Source organism: Limanda limanda, chromosome 21 (genome assembly GCF_963576545.1).
Source record: "Limanda limanda chromosome 21, fLimLim1.1, whole genome shotgun sequence".
Taxonomy (NCBI): Eukaryota; Metazoa; Chordata; class Actinopteri; order Pleuronectiformes; family Pleuronectidae; genus Limanda; species Limanda limanda.
In genome coordinates, this window is record NC_083656.1 from 15,161,718 (window position 1) to 15,177,045 (window position 15,328).

At 41.4% G+C, this 15,328-nt stretch overlaps 1 protein-coding gene across 1 annotated transcript in view; it reads right to left on the reverse strand.

Annotated features, from left to right (window-relative positions):
* Positions 1-2,633: 2,633 nt before the first annotated feature.
* Positions 2,634-15,328, reverse strand: part of antxr1c (ANTXR cell adhesion molecule 1c) — a 37,339-nt gene continuing 24,644 nt past the window's right edge. Inside the window, exons 13-18 of the mRNA XM_061094890.1 lie at positions 13,857-13,952; positions 13,644-13,682; positions 12,962-13,060; positions 12,653-12,820; positions 11,044-11,124; positions 2,634-5,967 (exon numbers count right to left, since the gene is read on the reverse strand). Of these exons, the coding sequence (XP_060950873.1) occupies positions 5,701-5,967; positions 11,044-11,124; positions 12,653-12,820; positions 12,962-13,060; positions 13,644-13,682; positions 13,857-13,952 (750 nt within the window). The 3' untranslated portion in view covers positions 2,634-5,700. The remainder of the gene's footprint in view (positions 5,968-11,043; positions 11,125-12,652; positions 12,821-12,961; positions 13,061-13,643; positions 13,683-13,856; positions 13,953-15,328) is intronic.

Below are 15,328 nucleotides of genomic sequence, written 5' to 3' on the forward strand. Positions count from 1 at the left end.
TAGACCACTTGAAAGAGAATTCAGCGGCTTGCCCTGTCAGACTCTGGAAGCAAAACATGCGATGCTTGAATATATTTTTCATCTAGCTCACAAAGTTATGTCTGCAAAAAGGACAGTTTAAAGGTACCAGTAGTCATGACAACCTGTGGTCTCTCCAGAACTTTATTCCCAGCTTACAGCCAACCTGGTTTGACTTTCTTTAGACTTCAGACTTCATATAACAGTTCTGGTTGATTTCCTCCACTAGCTAACATGGACAAGGTGGTTGTGCATGAGTGAACATCATACATTCTTCCATTGTGAAGTTTTTCAGGGAGAAGTGGATACGTTTATCCCGCAGACATCTAAAGATGGCCGTTGCACCTCTTCACTTCCTGCCAGAAACTGAAACCAAAGAATCCTGTATATGGTCACCACCTTCTTGTCCTTTTGACGTCACTTTGAACCAGAGTGTGTGCAGTGATCATGATGGGTAGCCCTGTATCGAGGTTCCACCATTTGGCACGCTTGACCAATTTCAAGTCGCTCTGAAAAAAAGCACTAAAATTATAGAAACCATCTTCGAGAAAAGACATTTTACGTGAACTTTGACTATTTACTTCGGCCCATATCCCATCCACTAACGCATCCATATCTATAATTTTCTATACATAGCTTTGACCACAAAATGAGAGTTTGGACGCACACATACTGTCTCCAATTCTTCAACAGCATTTCAGGTCATTATGGTGTCACGGACAAAGATGGCCACTTTAGAGAGTTGCCCTTCTAACATCAGCATAATTTTCATTTTATTGCTATATCCTAAAAACAGTGTTCATATGGAATAAGTTGCGTGAGTTAACATCTGAATACAATTGCACACAAACACTATGGAAAAATAATGCAACCATCACACATATAAAATCCCAACATTTGTTTCACATATGGAGAGGTGTCCACTGGTGAAGGTGATGGGACCGAGAGGCGGCAGACTCCCAGCTGCTGTTATTTTTGCATTTTGCTTTGTTCAGCTCTCTGTTTGAAGGACTGACTGCCCGTCCGCCTCGTTTCCTCCACTCTTTTCTCCGTTTGCCTGATTCCGCCCCCCCCCCTCCCCTTTTTTAACACACCACATCCTTCTCTCCTCTGCACGCGGAGGGGAAAAAACAAAACGCAGACTCCACGGTTATTCTCCAGCTGGAACTGCTCATGGGGGCCATTCTGTCTGCATTTAATTCATTACCAACCAGAGAATCAGATTTTGAGTACTCCCTCGGCGCATAATGTGTTTTCATTTACATTGGATTGTTAATGACACTTTGATTCTAGGCTACAGACTGACATCCCCGGAACTGGGGTAGGGTTGCTTGGATACACGTGACTTCAGGTCCAACAGTGACATCGTACCTGGTTTCTTGTCTCGGGCAGATTCAAGAGAGAGGTCGAAAGGTCAGCATTCATCTTGTGACCGGAAAGTAACCAGCGGAGAAACCAGTGCAGCCATGGAAAAAAGTACTCGGGGGAAATTCGATGGAAAGCTCTCTTCCCCCCATCAGCAAAGAAGAAGCCTCAGGAGGTTTGAGGGTTGAGGAAAATCCTCCACAGCAAAACCACTTTTCTGCTTCGCTCTTCCGTAACAGGCTCACTGGGAATAAGTGAACAGAAACCACATTACAAGCTCAGGATAATGGTTTAACTTAATATGTTAATGAATTCTGTTCCTCACACGGTTACAAGACTTACCTTGTTTTATTACTTCACATTATGTCAAACAATAAACAGCAATAACTTGGTTAAACCTGCAATAACACATCACTGATATTATATATATATATATATATATATATATATATATATATACACACACACACACGCTCAGTGTGTATGTGGCCTTGCGTCCAAATCCAGCTCCCTCCTGCAGGCTGTGATCCGTAGTCATGTGAATGCGTTGATATAGCCTGGCTATATATATAACACACACACACACACACACACACACACAGATGGCGTTGCAGGTAAACACAACTAATTTGGTGGAATTCAGTTACTTAACCATAACCTGTTACACAAAGGATACTAATCCAATTATTGTTACTAGGGCAGTGCCCGTTCTGAACCTGCCTGATTGGACTGGGCTGTTTGCTTGTCCTCTGTTTATGCTGCAGAGCTACTTCAGAATTATTCTTTGTTAGTGAGTCCTCCTCAAACAGTTCTACAATATATATAAATATATATGGTGCAGAGTTAATTTCGAAAACTTTGTGTACATTCTACCTGGTTTATCTGCAATGAAGATTTTACAGTCACAAAACTGAATGTGCTTTAAATCTAATCGAGTGTGTGGTTCAACTTCAGTCCGAAGTTCACACATTTTCAAAATAAAAGCTCTATAATTCAGCTCGGTATTAATTGTTGCTGCAACAAAACTGATTTTGTGTTTTTCCTTTGAAGACAAATTCCCAAAACAGGAAGTAATTTTGGATGAATGTCGCTGTCATGCATGTGTTATATAATAATATAACGTGTGTGGGTGGGGTACAGAGGTAATTTTAATGCTTATTATTATCAATTGTCAGAACTCACAGGTTGGAACTGCAAAATAGTATTCAGTCAGTCAAGAAACACACAAAAATCACACACAGAAACTGTGGTGGAAGCTTGGAAGTGAACTTTTATTGATACTGTTCAAAAAAGTCATGTCAACAAATGAAGAAAATCATATACGTCTTTCATATTTGCTTCAGTACTGCTGTTTAATACACTGGTTAACATAATGCATCTCTACTCATCTGACAGTGATAACAACTGCAGAACCTCCCTTTCAAACACTGATGCTGCATTGATAATGTAATTCTTCTTGGCTGTGAATAAAGTTGTTATTATTAGAGCAAATTAGAAAAGATGCATTGCTGGGACCAAGGTAACGAAACCGAGGAATCTTCATTTCACATATGATTATACATTTTGTGTATTGTCAGTGAAGGAGAAGAGACCTGCGTTGCTTTAGAGCTTCGATCACTTGGCAACCTGACGGGAGTTAAAGGATGAAGTCTCACAAAGGTGCAGTTTGATGTTGCAGATAACACAATGTAACGCAACAGAATTGTGTAACTTAACAAACCGTGAGACCGGCCAGAGTCTGATCTGTTTCTGTTTTTGTCTTGCTGCCAACGAGGCTCTCACGCCTGTCCGTTTCTTTGCTGGTCAGTTTGTTTGTTTGAGATTACACAAAAACTACCAGGCAGATCTCCACATAACGTGTTGGGAGGTTGTGGTGTGGGTCAGGTAAGAGTCTGTTTAATTTCAGTGTGGATCCAGTTACTTTTTCCACTTTCTTTAACATCGCGAAATAGGCTGGACTTTTTTTCCTACATTTTTCCTCTTGATTTATCAGAGATTCATTTATGGAACTTGATGTTAAAAATCTGACACGTTTCGGAGACTGATATTTAGAAGTGTGAAATTTGGAGCAGATCCAAATAAAAATCAGGATCTGACGAATTTAAATGTGGTTTCATAAGGAGGCTTTGGAGGAGGTCTAAACTTTACTGAGTGTCATTCTAGTTGGACCCATACCAACTGAAAGACAGTACCATTTTCTTTATAATACTACCAACTGTTGGAAAATTATTAAGTCTCATAAAATGAAAATTGTAATTGAGAAATAAGAAGCTATTATGAGTTGATTCAACTCCAGCAGGCTGATTCAAAATTTAAAAAGCATTTTCAGCCCAAAAAGTTTTGTTATACTAATTTGTGAAACAATTTACTTCACGACCTTTCCCTCAGCAGTGGAGACTCTTTTTTTTAAGACACTGCAACTGATAACAAATGCACGAGGCGACACAATGGTACAGTACATAGCTGAACGACGTACGTCTAAAAGTATATAAAAAAAAGAAAAGTCAAGGGAGAAAATTCCATAAGGCACTGGATATAGAAGAAATACCAGCATTTTTCAACAGATTTTTCTAAAGTCATAATCTCGTACTTCTTTATCATTCAGTTTTAGAGGAATAATGTTTTTCCTGATATGACCTGTACACACTATTTGCGTCTTTTCAGCTGCTATAGAAAAGAGCTTAAGACACATAATGCCAAGATTCACACACTTGTCTTTTTATTATTCCCAGTTCACACATTACTGAATGTTAAAGGGTTACGTTCAGTTTCAGCAAAGTTTTTCTTTACGGCAGATTACTACAGCCATGTTCAGCAAATAAATTCAAACTCCCACAAAACTGGGTTCTCCTTGCTACTTATCTCGTAAAAATCCCTTATTTTCATAAAATTATGACTTTGTTCTTGTATTATTGAGTTTTCTTCTCAAAATCTTAGAAGTCATTTTTCTTTTACATGGCCCTAAACCTCCGTCGTAGTTTGAGAAGCTGGAGGGGTTGAGAAATGCTGGTAAGCCTTATATAACTTTTAACTGGCTATGTGTTGTGTTTCTAAAGTCTGCGCACAGTGTCCGTCTTGGTGGTTGGACACCTTGTCGATATTCAAGTACTCTCCTATAGTCCTCTCGGGGGGAGTAAAATAAATTAGATGCTCTTTGAACTGCCCTGCAGTTGCAATGTGACCTGCAATGTGACCGGCAATGATAAAACTGAAGATATAAAAAACACAAAATGGTATCAAAGTAAAAAAAATTAACAATGTGAGCAAAGACGTTTGACCTGGTTGCTTGATTTCATATATGTTTCGATGTGTCGATGCTAACAACAAACAAATACATACTGTAGTTGCCCAGCAGTCTATGTGCGCAGATACCAAAGTAAAAAAACACAAAATAAAAAAAATATAAATGCTGTAATCTTAATGAAACTACATGAAAAGTTGGTTAAGGACAAAATCCAAGGCCTCAAAGACATAGCATCGAAAAACACATCTCAAACATTTTGTAAAAAACCTTCCATTTAACATCTGTACACTTCCCTGACACTGTAACTGTCATCTCTTTATTTGAGGGCTGGAATCTGTTGGGTATGCATGTTGTCAGAGAAACAAAACAAAAAAGGTGGATAAAAACCAAAACATTTCTAAGCAAATTTCATGTTTTCTTTTCTTTTACTTTGAACAACATGACTGATTGAATTTGCTTGGAAATCAAATTCCTCAAAACCTCACTCCAATGAAGAAATGGAGTTTCCTGGTTCCTTTCCATTTACAACCTGCTTTTCAAATTCATTCTCAACAACAATGGCATAACTCAGTAGTTGATTCAAATTAAACAAGTTTCATCCATTGCAATACTCTTCTGTGGACTTCCCTGTCCCAACATGCTTTGCTGTCCAGCAACAATCCTCCTAAACCAAAGTTAAAGTATTTCTTGTTCATTCTGTATGGAATGAAATGTGAAGTCAAACAGACTGGTGCTCTGTAGGAAATTAGCTTTTGCAATGATTTCACTTTAGCACACAAAACTGTATCTTGGACATCAAGGTTAGTAATATTTCTTTATAACAACTGTCTTTGGTATTAAAACCACGCTTTGTGGTAGCATGTGTGAAACGACTCAACTGTTTAACTTGACACCCTCTCCCATACGAGAGGAACAACAAAGTGACTGGGATTCAAAATCTTTGGCTTATAGCAGGAGTATCTTTGGCCCAGGTAGAAGGGCGACGGCCTTCAAACTGAGAGAACTGGTCAACAGAGCTGTAAGTCTGTTGATCAAAGCCAGGGTGTTTGGGGGAGGGGCTTTGTCTATGACATTCAGGGTTGGAGGCTGGGTGGGGGGCGCGATGGTGGCGGACAGGGAAGCCCAGGGGGCGTGCGGGTCGGCGGCAGACCTGGGGGTACCGGGCCTGACGGGGGCGATCTGGCAGGAGGGCTGCTGGAGGTGGGAGACGAGGAGGGGGTGCGGGTCACGGGTTGGTAGTCCGGTGGCGGCGGCGAGGGCGTGTGGATGGGGGTGCGAGGCGGAGCCTTGGCTGCTGCTGCTGACTCGTCCTTCACTCTTGTGAAGTTGATGCAGCGACCCTAAAGCAAAGAAAGGACACATGTTTGAGCAAAAAATTTACAAGTAATTCCATTTTTTTTCACCGATTTGGAATGAAATGTCTTAACAGCAGCTGGATGAACTGTGCTTAAATTTGGTGCAGATTCATGGTTCCCAGAGGATGAATCCTAATGGTGATTCCATGACTTTTGCACGGCCATCATTGGGTCAATCTAGTTACCTATCCAGTAAAGATAGTGACAGTAACATTATACCTTACATCATCATGGTTTGTTTGACCTGCGAACACTTCAGCCAGAATGAATAAATAATAGTTATATTAATATAGAATCAGTTAGAAAATGCAAAAGATATAATCTAGTGAAAACGTATGGGCAAAAACACACAGGTAGGGGCTAAAAAGACAGTGACGTCATTCCACCACAGGGTCATGGTACTGTCATTGTTCTTTGTATGTGTGTCTGTGCCCATTTCTCTGTGTGTGTGTGTGTGTGTGTGTGTGTGTGTGTGTGTGTGTGTGTGTGTGTGTGTGTGTTTGTATGTGTGCGGCCAGCTGGTGTTCCAGATTACATTTAAATCCCCACTTCGACAACCCATTCCAAATTATCCCGGTTGGTCTGATGTTCTGTCACGACAACCGTGACTCTCTTAACAAAGTTCTCCTCCTCATGATGGGACCATATGAAGGTGGGACATGTTGAAGGATGGGATTAGATGTTGAGACTGGTGTGTGAGTTTGAGGTTGGTGGGTTGTGACCGGTCAGGAGGTTGGGGGAGTGTAAAATGTAGCAGTTTATCTAGGACTTTATAAAACAATGTATCGGCTTGTAAAACAAATTACTTTGTCCTGTCAGAAATCGTTAAACGTTACAGCAACCACAAATGTCACTGTCGCTGTTACCATAGTAATCATAGCTGCTGTTAAGTTCCACATGGTTGGAACCAGACGTGGAGTGAAGTAACTGTAATAAAAGTATGCAAGATATGATGACTATTCTTTCTTTTTATTTCAAATAGGTACACATTGCTTGATTTTATATCAGTTTTACAATTTTATCTTTACATTGTCATCTTGGAAAAGGCTTCGTTGAGCATGTTTGTAGTTTTTATAGTAAAAAATACACTTTTGTTATTATTGGACTAATGTGCTATCTTAATTATAAAGTGAAACCAAAACTACCTAGATCAAATGCAAACAATGACACAAAGACATGAACCTCGTTTCAGACTTTTCCTTTTCCCTGAAGCTTTCAGGGACCATAGAGAATTAGCTAGAGTCTGTCTCTAACACAGTATATAGTCATCGAGAGGCCATGTTTGGCAGAAATTCATTGAAGGCGGTCACAGAGGACACATACCAGTTATCCCCACGGCTAAATTAGCTGCTGAGAGCAGACACAAAAGTTGAATAAACATAGGGGGGAAGAGGATGAGAATGTGGCAGTGACCTCCAGTTTCTGGTCTGTCGCCACTTATCCAGTCTGGTGTTCCAAGATGTCCGTGTGAGGATCTAGTCAGATTCCTTAAAATTGTTTTGTGGCTTCATGGAAACACCAGTGGGGGGGGAGATGTGCGTCTGCCTTCTTTTTAAGACAAATTAATTCTCTGAGCTTGGATACGCTCCAGACAGGATTTAAGGAGAGACAAACGAGAGATGACTTATTTTTCAGCTGTTAAAGATTGAACCTATTTTGGGTTTAACTAGTTGAAACCAATAGTTATGTCCTTCGCTTTAAGTGCATTGTTCTGTTAGCACCCAGCTGTGGTCAGGAGCCCTGCATATTTTCTTGAATTGAAAGAATAAAAAAATAAAAAGCCACGCTCACTCATTCTTTCTCGCTGATCTCCTCAAATGTCTGCAGTCTCACCAAGGTCATAAAATGGTCTAGGCAAAGTGTGTGTGTGTATGTGTGTGTGTGTAGGACACATGGGTAGTTGGTTGATGGAGACAGCCTTGGCAGTCGTCGGCCTTAGGTATTACCTCATGTCCTTTAGCCAGCTAAATGCTCCCCTGGGGAGGCTTGTGTTTATGTGAATGAGAGAGAGAGAGAGAGAGAGACTGTTGAGTGAGGACTAGCTCGCTCTACCTCATACTGTACTCTCTGACGTCAGGGGGAGGGTTTGGTGGTTTGGTGACGCACTAATAATGGCGAATGCTTATCCTTGAATTTAGACGACTTCATCCTAGTGGGTTTAACTCAAGTGTATCTCTATTGAACTTTTTGGTTACGTTATAAACAATATAAGGGGGGTCTAGCGGGTCGTCCACTAACTAGAAGAACGGTCGTTCGATCCCGGACTCCTCCAGCCCGCAGTGTCCTTGGGCAAGAAACTGAACCCCAAATTAGCCATGACTCCTGTACCGGCAGTGTGTGATAGAAGAAGCGCAGCAAATACTAAGGCTGTATGAATATTTGGGTAAATGTAGCTTGTTCTCGAAAGCACTTTGAGTTGCTTATATGACTAGAAAAGTGTTAAATAAATACAGTCTGTTAATGCACACACACACACACACACACACACACACTCAAAATGCAGAAACACACACATACGCTGATATATTGCCAAACCATGAGTCTGAGCTCTATAATGATACTCTCTGAGGCCATGTCAGCATAGTGAGCAAACACATACTAAACTTGTGCGAGAGTCTGTGTGTGTGTGTGTGTGTGTGAGTGCGTGTGTGTGTATGTGTGTGTGTGTGTATGTGTGTGTTTGTGTGTGTGTGTGCATGCACAGTCTACAGTATATTAACACTACAGGGGAAGAGATCCATCTTGTAATATTGTAGCTGAATTACTTTGCATGAACCAGCTTCACTAGTTAAACCACAGTTTCACATGATGGTGATAGTTACTTTTGTAACTTTGGTTTGGTGTCATAAACCTTTCTTTATGTACTTCAGTAACAGTCTGTGTATTGCACAATCCCAGAAATAATGAATGCACTTACACAGTTATATTTGTTACTTGATACTAAATGTGTCTGAGGGCGCTTTTACAAGCCGACCGTGTTTGGCCCAAACTTTTGGATTATTTTTTTTGTTTAGTCTGAACCAAAATAACAGGTGTCCAGATGGACACACTAAAAGTTAGTCTGATCGAATGATGTGGTCACAGTCTGGATCAAACTGAGACAATTAGACAAATTGCAGGAAGTTTATACATCAACAAACATTAGAAAAAAAAATGACAGACTTGCCAAGGCTCACAGGATTGCTTGCAGTCTTTGGATAATATAACGTGACGAGGATGTTGTTGTTTTGCACATTGGAACATGCACCTGATGTTGGTTATACGAGTCATAACACCACGCAAAGATACTAAAGTGACAATAAACTTAATGACATTTATTTTCTCCATTCAAACGTATGCTCCATAAATTTATAATACAAATATTTAAATAAGGTTGGCAGTTAACCTCTTGTCACCACGTCAAACAAACCACCAGTGTGAAATGCAGGATACAAAGCAGCTTGAGTTCAGGGTAAATGTGGTTTTCGCCGTAAGAGTTCACTGTGCATTAAAACAAACACTGAGGCTAAAAACTCATGACTGTGCTGTACAGGCCAGATTCAAGCAAAGCATTTAGCTGTTGTTGAGGCCATTGGCACAAGGATGAAAGGCATCATGGTAACAGAGCCACCAGTCAAGGATCTACACTGACCTCAGCCAACTTGGCCTCACGTAGGAAGTGAGTTCTCCCATTAATTCAACAGTCTAGCAAGCTTTGAAGCGTGAGGCTACACCTTCACAACATTTAACATCAAATAGCTTTTCAGTTAACACCAAAACAAAGGAAAAAGGTGCCCTGTGTTTTTTCCCCACTCTTTTAGAAATGAGGCCGGCCTGTTGGCCTGAAAGATGTTTCTCCCGCTTCGTTAGAAACTGCAAATGACTTGAGGGGGCGACATCATTAGAGTGGAAAGAGACAGACGAGTTCTTCTGGGAAAAAATGAATTGTGTCATGCTGTCGTTGCTAAAAGCTTTGGGTAAAGGGAAATTTGTCGACAAAAGAAATCAAATCCTAAAACCTTTTTTTTAAAAAAAAAAAAGATCTTACTGCCACTTTGCTTTGGTAAAGTCAGACAGTACTGACGGCAGGTTTTTGTCTCATGTGTCTTCGGTAAAGCTGAAAACTTATCTGGTGGCAAATCCTGTCTGTATACCTGCTTGCCAGGAAAAACACTCTTAAATGTGGAATTCCCGTTAAAAAAGATCATTGGAACATTTTCTGCTAATAAGGCATGGGTTTTTACAGGAGCTTAGGACGGGAACTGATCAGCAGGAGAGTTGGTTGTGGAGAGGAGGAAGAACTGAGAAGATGTGGGCATGTGAATTGCTTTTAAAATGCCACAAAGGAATCCCACAATTTATCTTTACCATGTACCACCACATTTCCCAGTGCCCATTAGGGCTAATGAAAGAGTTGTAAAGAATTACCCAAACATATTTTAACAATAAAAAATTAGCAAAACGTGTCATGGAGATTTAAAACATTCCTCGAGAGCTTCTTATCAGAGTGAACTTCTATCATCTCTCCGCATCTGACACATCTAGGGCTGTTTGATGCAAAGGGCATTAAAACTAAACCATTTGGCTGATCCCAAAAAGAAAAGAGAATCTTTAGCGGCTTACACACACTCACAAACAAATCAGACAGCTCAAGGATGTTTCTGAGTGCTAGCTGCAGTTTCGCTTTCTATGTGATTTATAGCACTTAATGTTAAGCATGTGTGAGACGGGCTGAACGGGATGGAGACGATGTTAGCCAGCGCAGGAACACCAGGAGTGAATGAAATGGAGAGACAGTAGGAGGGAGGACAGGATGAGTAATCCGTACAGATGTCTGAAACATTCTCAAACCTCAGGGCAGTTTTATGACTGGCGCAGGGTAATGGGTTTCTGAGGCTTTTTTGTGTCCCTCAGACAAAATGTTACACACTTGACTGCACAACTGAATGAATGTACCCTCTGTTAATTGATTCAAAATTAATGTAAGAATGTGAGTAACTGTCATGTTAAAGTGATGTGACATGGGACTGTAGGAAGAGCACATACTACTGTTTATGGCATGTTTACAGCTGAGGTACTCACATGATCCCCGGGCTGGGGTCTCATCAGAGAGACCTGGTCATACCCACGGCGGAACAGAGCCAAGATAGCATCCAGTTTACCCTGGGGGCGGAGCAAAGGGAGAGGATTAACAGCTGACCACATCTGGACACCAAAATTCCACAGCACAATCCATAACTTAATAAAATCCTTTTAACACTTATTCTACTGTTCAGAAGTTCTTAGTCAGAGAAATATTAGGGCAGCTGATTGTGCGGGTTAGTGTTTTAGATACTTATAAGTCACTACAGATAAATTCATGACTTCTGTAAAAAAGTTTTTTTATAATTATACAGCATTTATGAATCTAGTACACAATCGCATGAGCCGTTAAGTCCCAACAAATAAGTGTCTCTTTCCATAAATGAAGCAGTTTCCTTTTCTCAAATGGGCCAATCTTACAACCCTTAAATAGAAGTACCGCCCTGCTGTTGCATGCCTCCACCCACCAGTACAGCATAATTTATTTTCCAGACTCATGAGGTCACACTGTATACCTTTGACCACTGAAATCTAACCAATTAATATTTGCGGCGTATGCACTGACAGACGCCCGTCATCATGCCTCCAGCCACTGGCTGTTGCCGGCGTGGAGGCGTAAAAAAAAACTGAGCAAGAGCTTACTGTAAATACACAGGAGAGAAATGACGATCCCAGCAGTGACAGAAACAATAATTCAGAGCACATGTATTTCAATGAGACCTGCATTAGTATGATACTAAACTAATTTTAGCCAAAATCTGCTGGAGTGAAATGATAAAAGCAGGGATTTGCTTCTTATATAAAAGGAATGAGGTGCTGTACAGATGTTTCTTGCTCCTGAAATCTTACACTAAAATATGTCTCAAGCCGTAGAAACACACGGCTGCACAGGAACCGAGCACAGCCAAACCCACAGAGACGAGTCAGTGTATGAATCCTTTTCCTACAATGACTGTGATGTATGGATAGTGTAAAATGTCAATATGAATCACTGCAGTGCTTTCTATGGGGCTGTGGCGTATTGAAATGCAGCCCTCTAAGTTGTAAGGTGGCAGCATGTACAGATAACAGAGCTGCTACTGTATAAAAGGCCAGCGCTGCTGCACAGAGCTGTATTGTAGTGTACGATTGAAGCACAAACAGCCCTGACGCCAAGTCTAATAATGTCCGCCTCTCTGCACGATATGTTACAGTAGCCTACTAGCTCCGTATGCACTCTGATAGCTGTTGAGTTTTGTCCTTATGCCACAAATTATACAAAGACATGAGCTGAACAGGCTTTATCCCTCCCTGCTGGCTTGTGAAATCGTTGCAGCTCCACTTGCGGTGCATTTCGTGCTTCAATTTCAGCCCAGAGGATTTCAGGCTCTGCAGTGGGTTGAGAAGATTTTGCCACCCTCAGTTATTTGAAACTCATGTGGGCATGAGGTCAGGAATGCAAAGTGGTCAAACTTTAAAATGAGGCAGTTTTTTTCCCTGAGTTCCTGAAAAGCTGCTAGGAGTGATGGATGCGCTTAAATGCTTGTATCTATATGTCCGTGTTCTGTATTTTTAACAACACTGGGCCACATTGTCTGCTGGTCCTGAGGGAAATTGAAGCAGTGTTTACCCGGATGGGCGTGTACCACTTCCGGTTCTGAGTGGGCTTCTTGTTGTGAGCTTTCTTGGGTTTGGGCTCGAAGGGTTCGTACTCCTGCTCCGGCATTTTCACCACAGCGTTCTTCGGCTTCTCCAGCTTAGCTCCCTCCTCGGTCGAACCCTTTCCTCCCCAGCGCACCTACAGACATACAGGCAACACATGAATACACCACAGAATACAAGAAGTGAGTGTTACCTAAACTAGTCTAATTTCCATCTGTTCTTTTTGAGTCGTGCATTCAAAGATCGCCTATTAGCATCTTGCATGTCAGTCTGTCACCTCCATCCTCTTGATCCCTCCAATTCCTCTTCCCCCATAATATGAGGCATCCACCGTGGGCCACTTCTTCTTAGGCAGACCATCTTCATCATCGGACTCCTAAATCAAAAATAAGGACATAAAAACTGACTTTTTTATTTGCTGATACACTTTTAATAATGGAATTAAGGGGAAACAAGCCCTCGCTTTTTTAAGTGTGCCTAAATTCCACTTCCCTACAGCCACGTCACTCTCTTTCACATGAAAAGTGAGAACACAAGATTTCCATTTCTGAGAAGGACAAGGTGAAAGGAGGACTCCCCCCCCCATCGTCCATGACATCTATATCATATCATGTATTTTACTTATCAAGTAATACTGTGGTTTTAAATCCAGTCCACACATGCAAAAACATATTGGTGGGATAGCTACGTTTGACTGTAATCCCTATTATATCATTTCATCTTGAGATATTTATATTATTTTCGTTTTGTCTCTGTCTCGTGTAAGAAACGTCATCAATTTGCCCATTCACTCACAGTGAATACCTTAGATGATCTCCTGCTGTGTTCTAGCATGGTTTTTACTAATGGGTTTGACGGGAAAAACTTCTGAGAGTGTGTGGGTTAGTATGTGTGTGTGTGTGTGTGTGTGTGTGTGTGTGTGTGTGTGTGTGTGTGTGTGTGTGTGTGTTTTGACTCACAGGCTCAGGAGGAGGTGGAGGAGGAGCTTCTTTGATTACCTGTGGACGAATAAGACACATGTTCACTTCTCTTTAACACTGACACCTCTCAAAGGAACTTTTTGTTGTGACCCCCTGCAGAGCTTGTAAGCCTCTGGGCGTCCAGCCAAACCCCTTTGAAGCTTGTGATAATTTAATACTGGCGACTTCCTGCATGTAGTTTTTGTTTCTTACCAAAGTGCAGCAGAGAGGCCAGAACCACCACATGAAGAGCATGGCCAGCAGAAGGAACAGCACCAGCAGGGTGATGAGGAGAATAGTGCCATCGAACTGGTGAGAAGATGCACATGGAGGTTGTACATTACTATAACAGCACCAAGGCTGACAGACAAAGATAGACAGAGATTTCAACGACAATTTTTTTTGGTTTTATTCAACCTTTCATGAGTAGCAGCATGAGTTCATGATTTGTGAGGTGTTTGCTCACATATATCCACTTACTCCACATATATCTGGATGTGGAACACAAATCTCGAGAAATGTTCATCTTCTCAAATTCGCACTTGGCATGTGTATGGAGTAGAATTTGGTGCAATTCGGACACAGGGTATGTTCAATATCGCTAAATGTTGAATAAACAGACAACCAGCGCCCTGTAGCAGCGACGTTCACAACAGCAATGACAATTGATTCTCCCGTTCTGGCTCCTACGTGCTGATTCGAGCTGAACTTTAAATAAACGCGTGAACAGCTCTTTGTGCAGCAGCGGTGGTGCAGCTTCAGGGTTCTGGGGACTGAGTCCTGCAGCAGCTCTTTACTTGCTGTGCCTAAATTACTACAGGTCACTTTAACAGTTTCAAAAAGAAATGTAGCTATTTAGTAGCAGTAGATGTACAGTACATGCAGCACGTAGTAACAGTGTAACAGTATTAATATGAAGCCTGCGGACTGATTTTCTTTCAGACATGTTTTTCTCGATGACAGTGGTTCATGTCATTTGCAGGCATCCGTCCAAACATGGTTCCCATTACAGACCACAGATGATGATCACATGTGGTTAAACTTTCCTTTATCTATCTGGTGGCAAAGACTTGAGGGGGATGGTTATTGTGAGCTCACCAGTGGGGGGGCCATTGCACATCACCGGATGGTTTTGTGGACAAAATTCAGATAATTTGAGCAGTGGCCACATTTACGTTCTGCTGCTCTTGCACATACTGTATGAAGTGTGTGTGTGTTTTTTCCCCCCAAAGGAAATGGTCATGTTTTATGGGCAGACTTTAAAGACTGAACCCCCTGGATGTGGCAGTTTGACAGTGTTGGGAGTCTTTTCTTAATCCTTGATTTATACATTGCATTGTTTATTGCACCAGACCAACCCATCTCCAGTCAGCAGCATGTCGTGCCATCCCGAGCCTCGTGTGACTTCAGCCTATGGTTTTGTTTAGTGGGGAGAAGCGGCTCATTCCAATGGTATGTCTAATTGAGCCCTGTACATCACTAACCACAACAGAGCAGTGGGAATTCAGAGTTTTCATGTATATGATGTCAGATGGACCGAGGGGGAGACAGCTTCAAAGAGTATATTTCTTTTTGGCAGGGTGGGAATCTCTCCTAGGGCCCGGCCCATATGTTCCAACATCCGAGTTTTATTTTGTTGAATTGCTTTAAATGGTCTTAAATTGCATTTTGTTTCATTTGCTTTT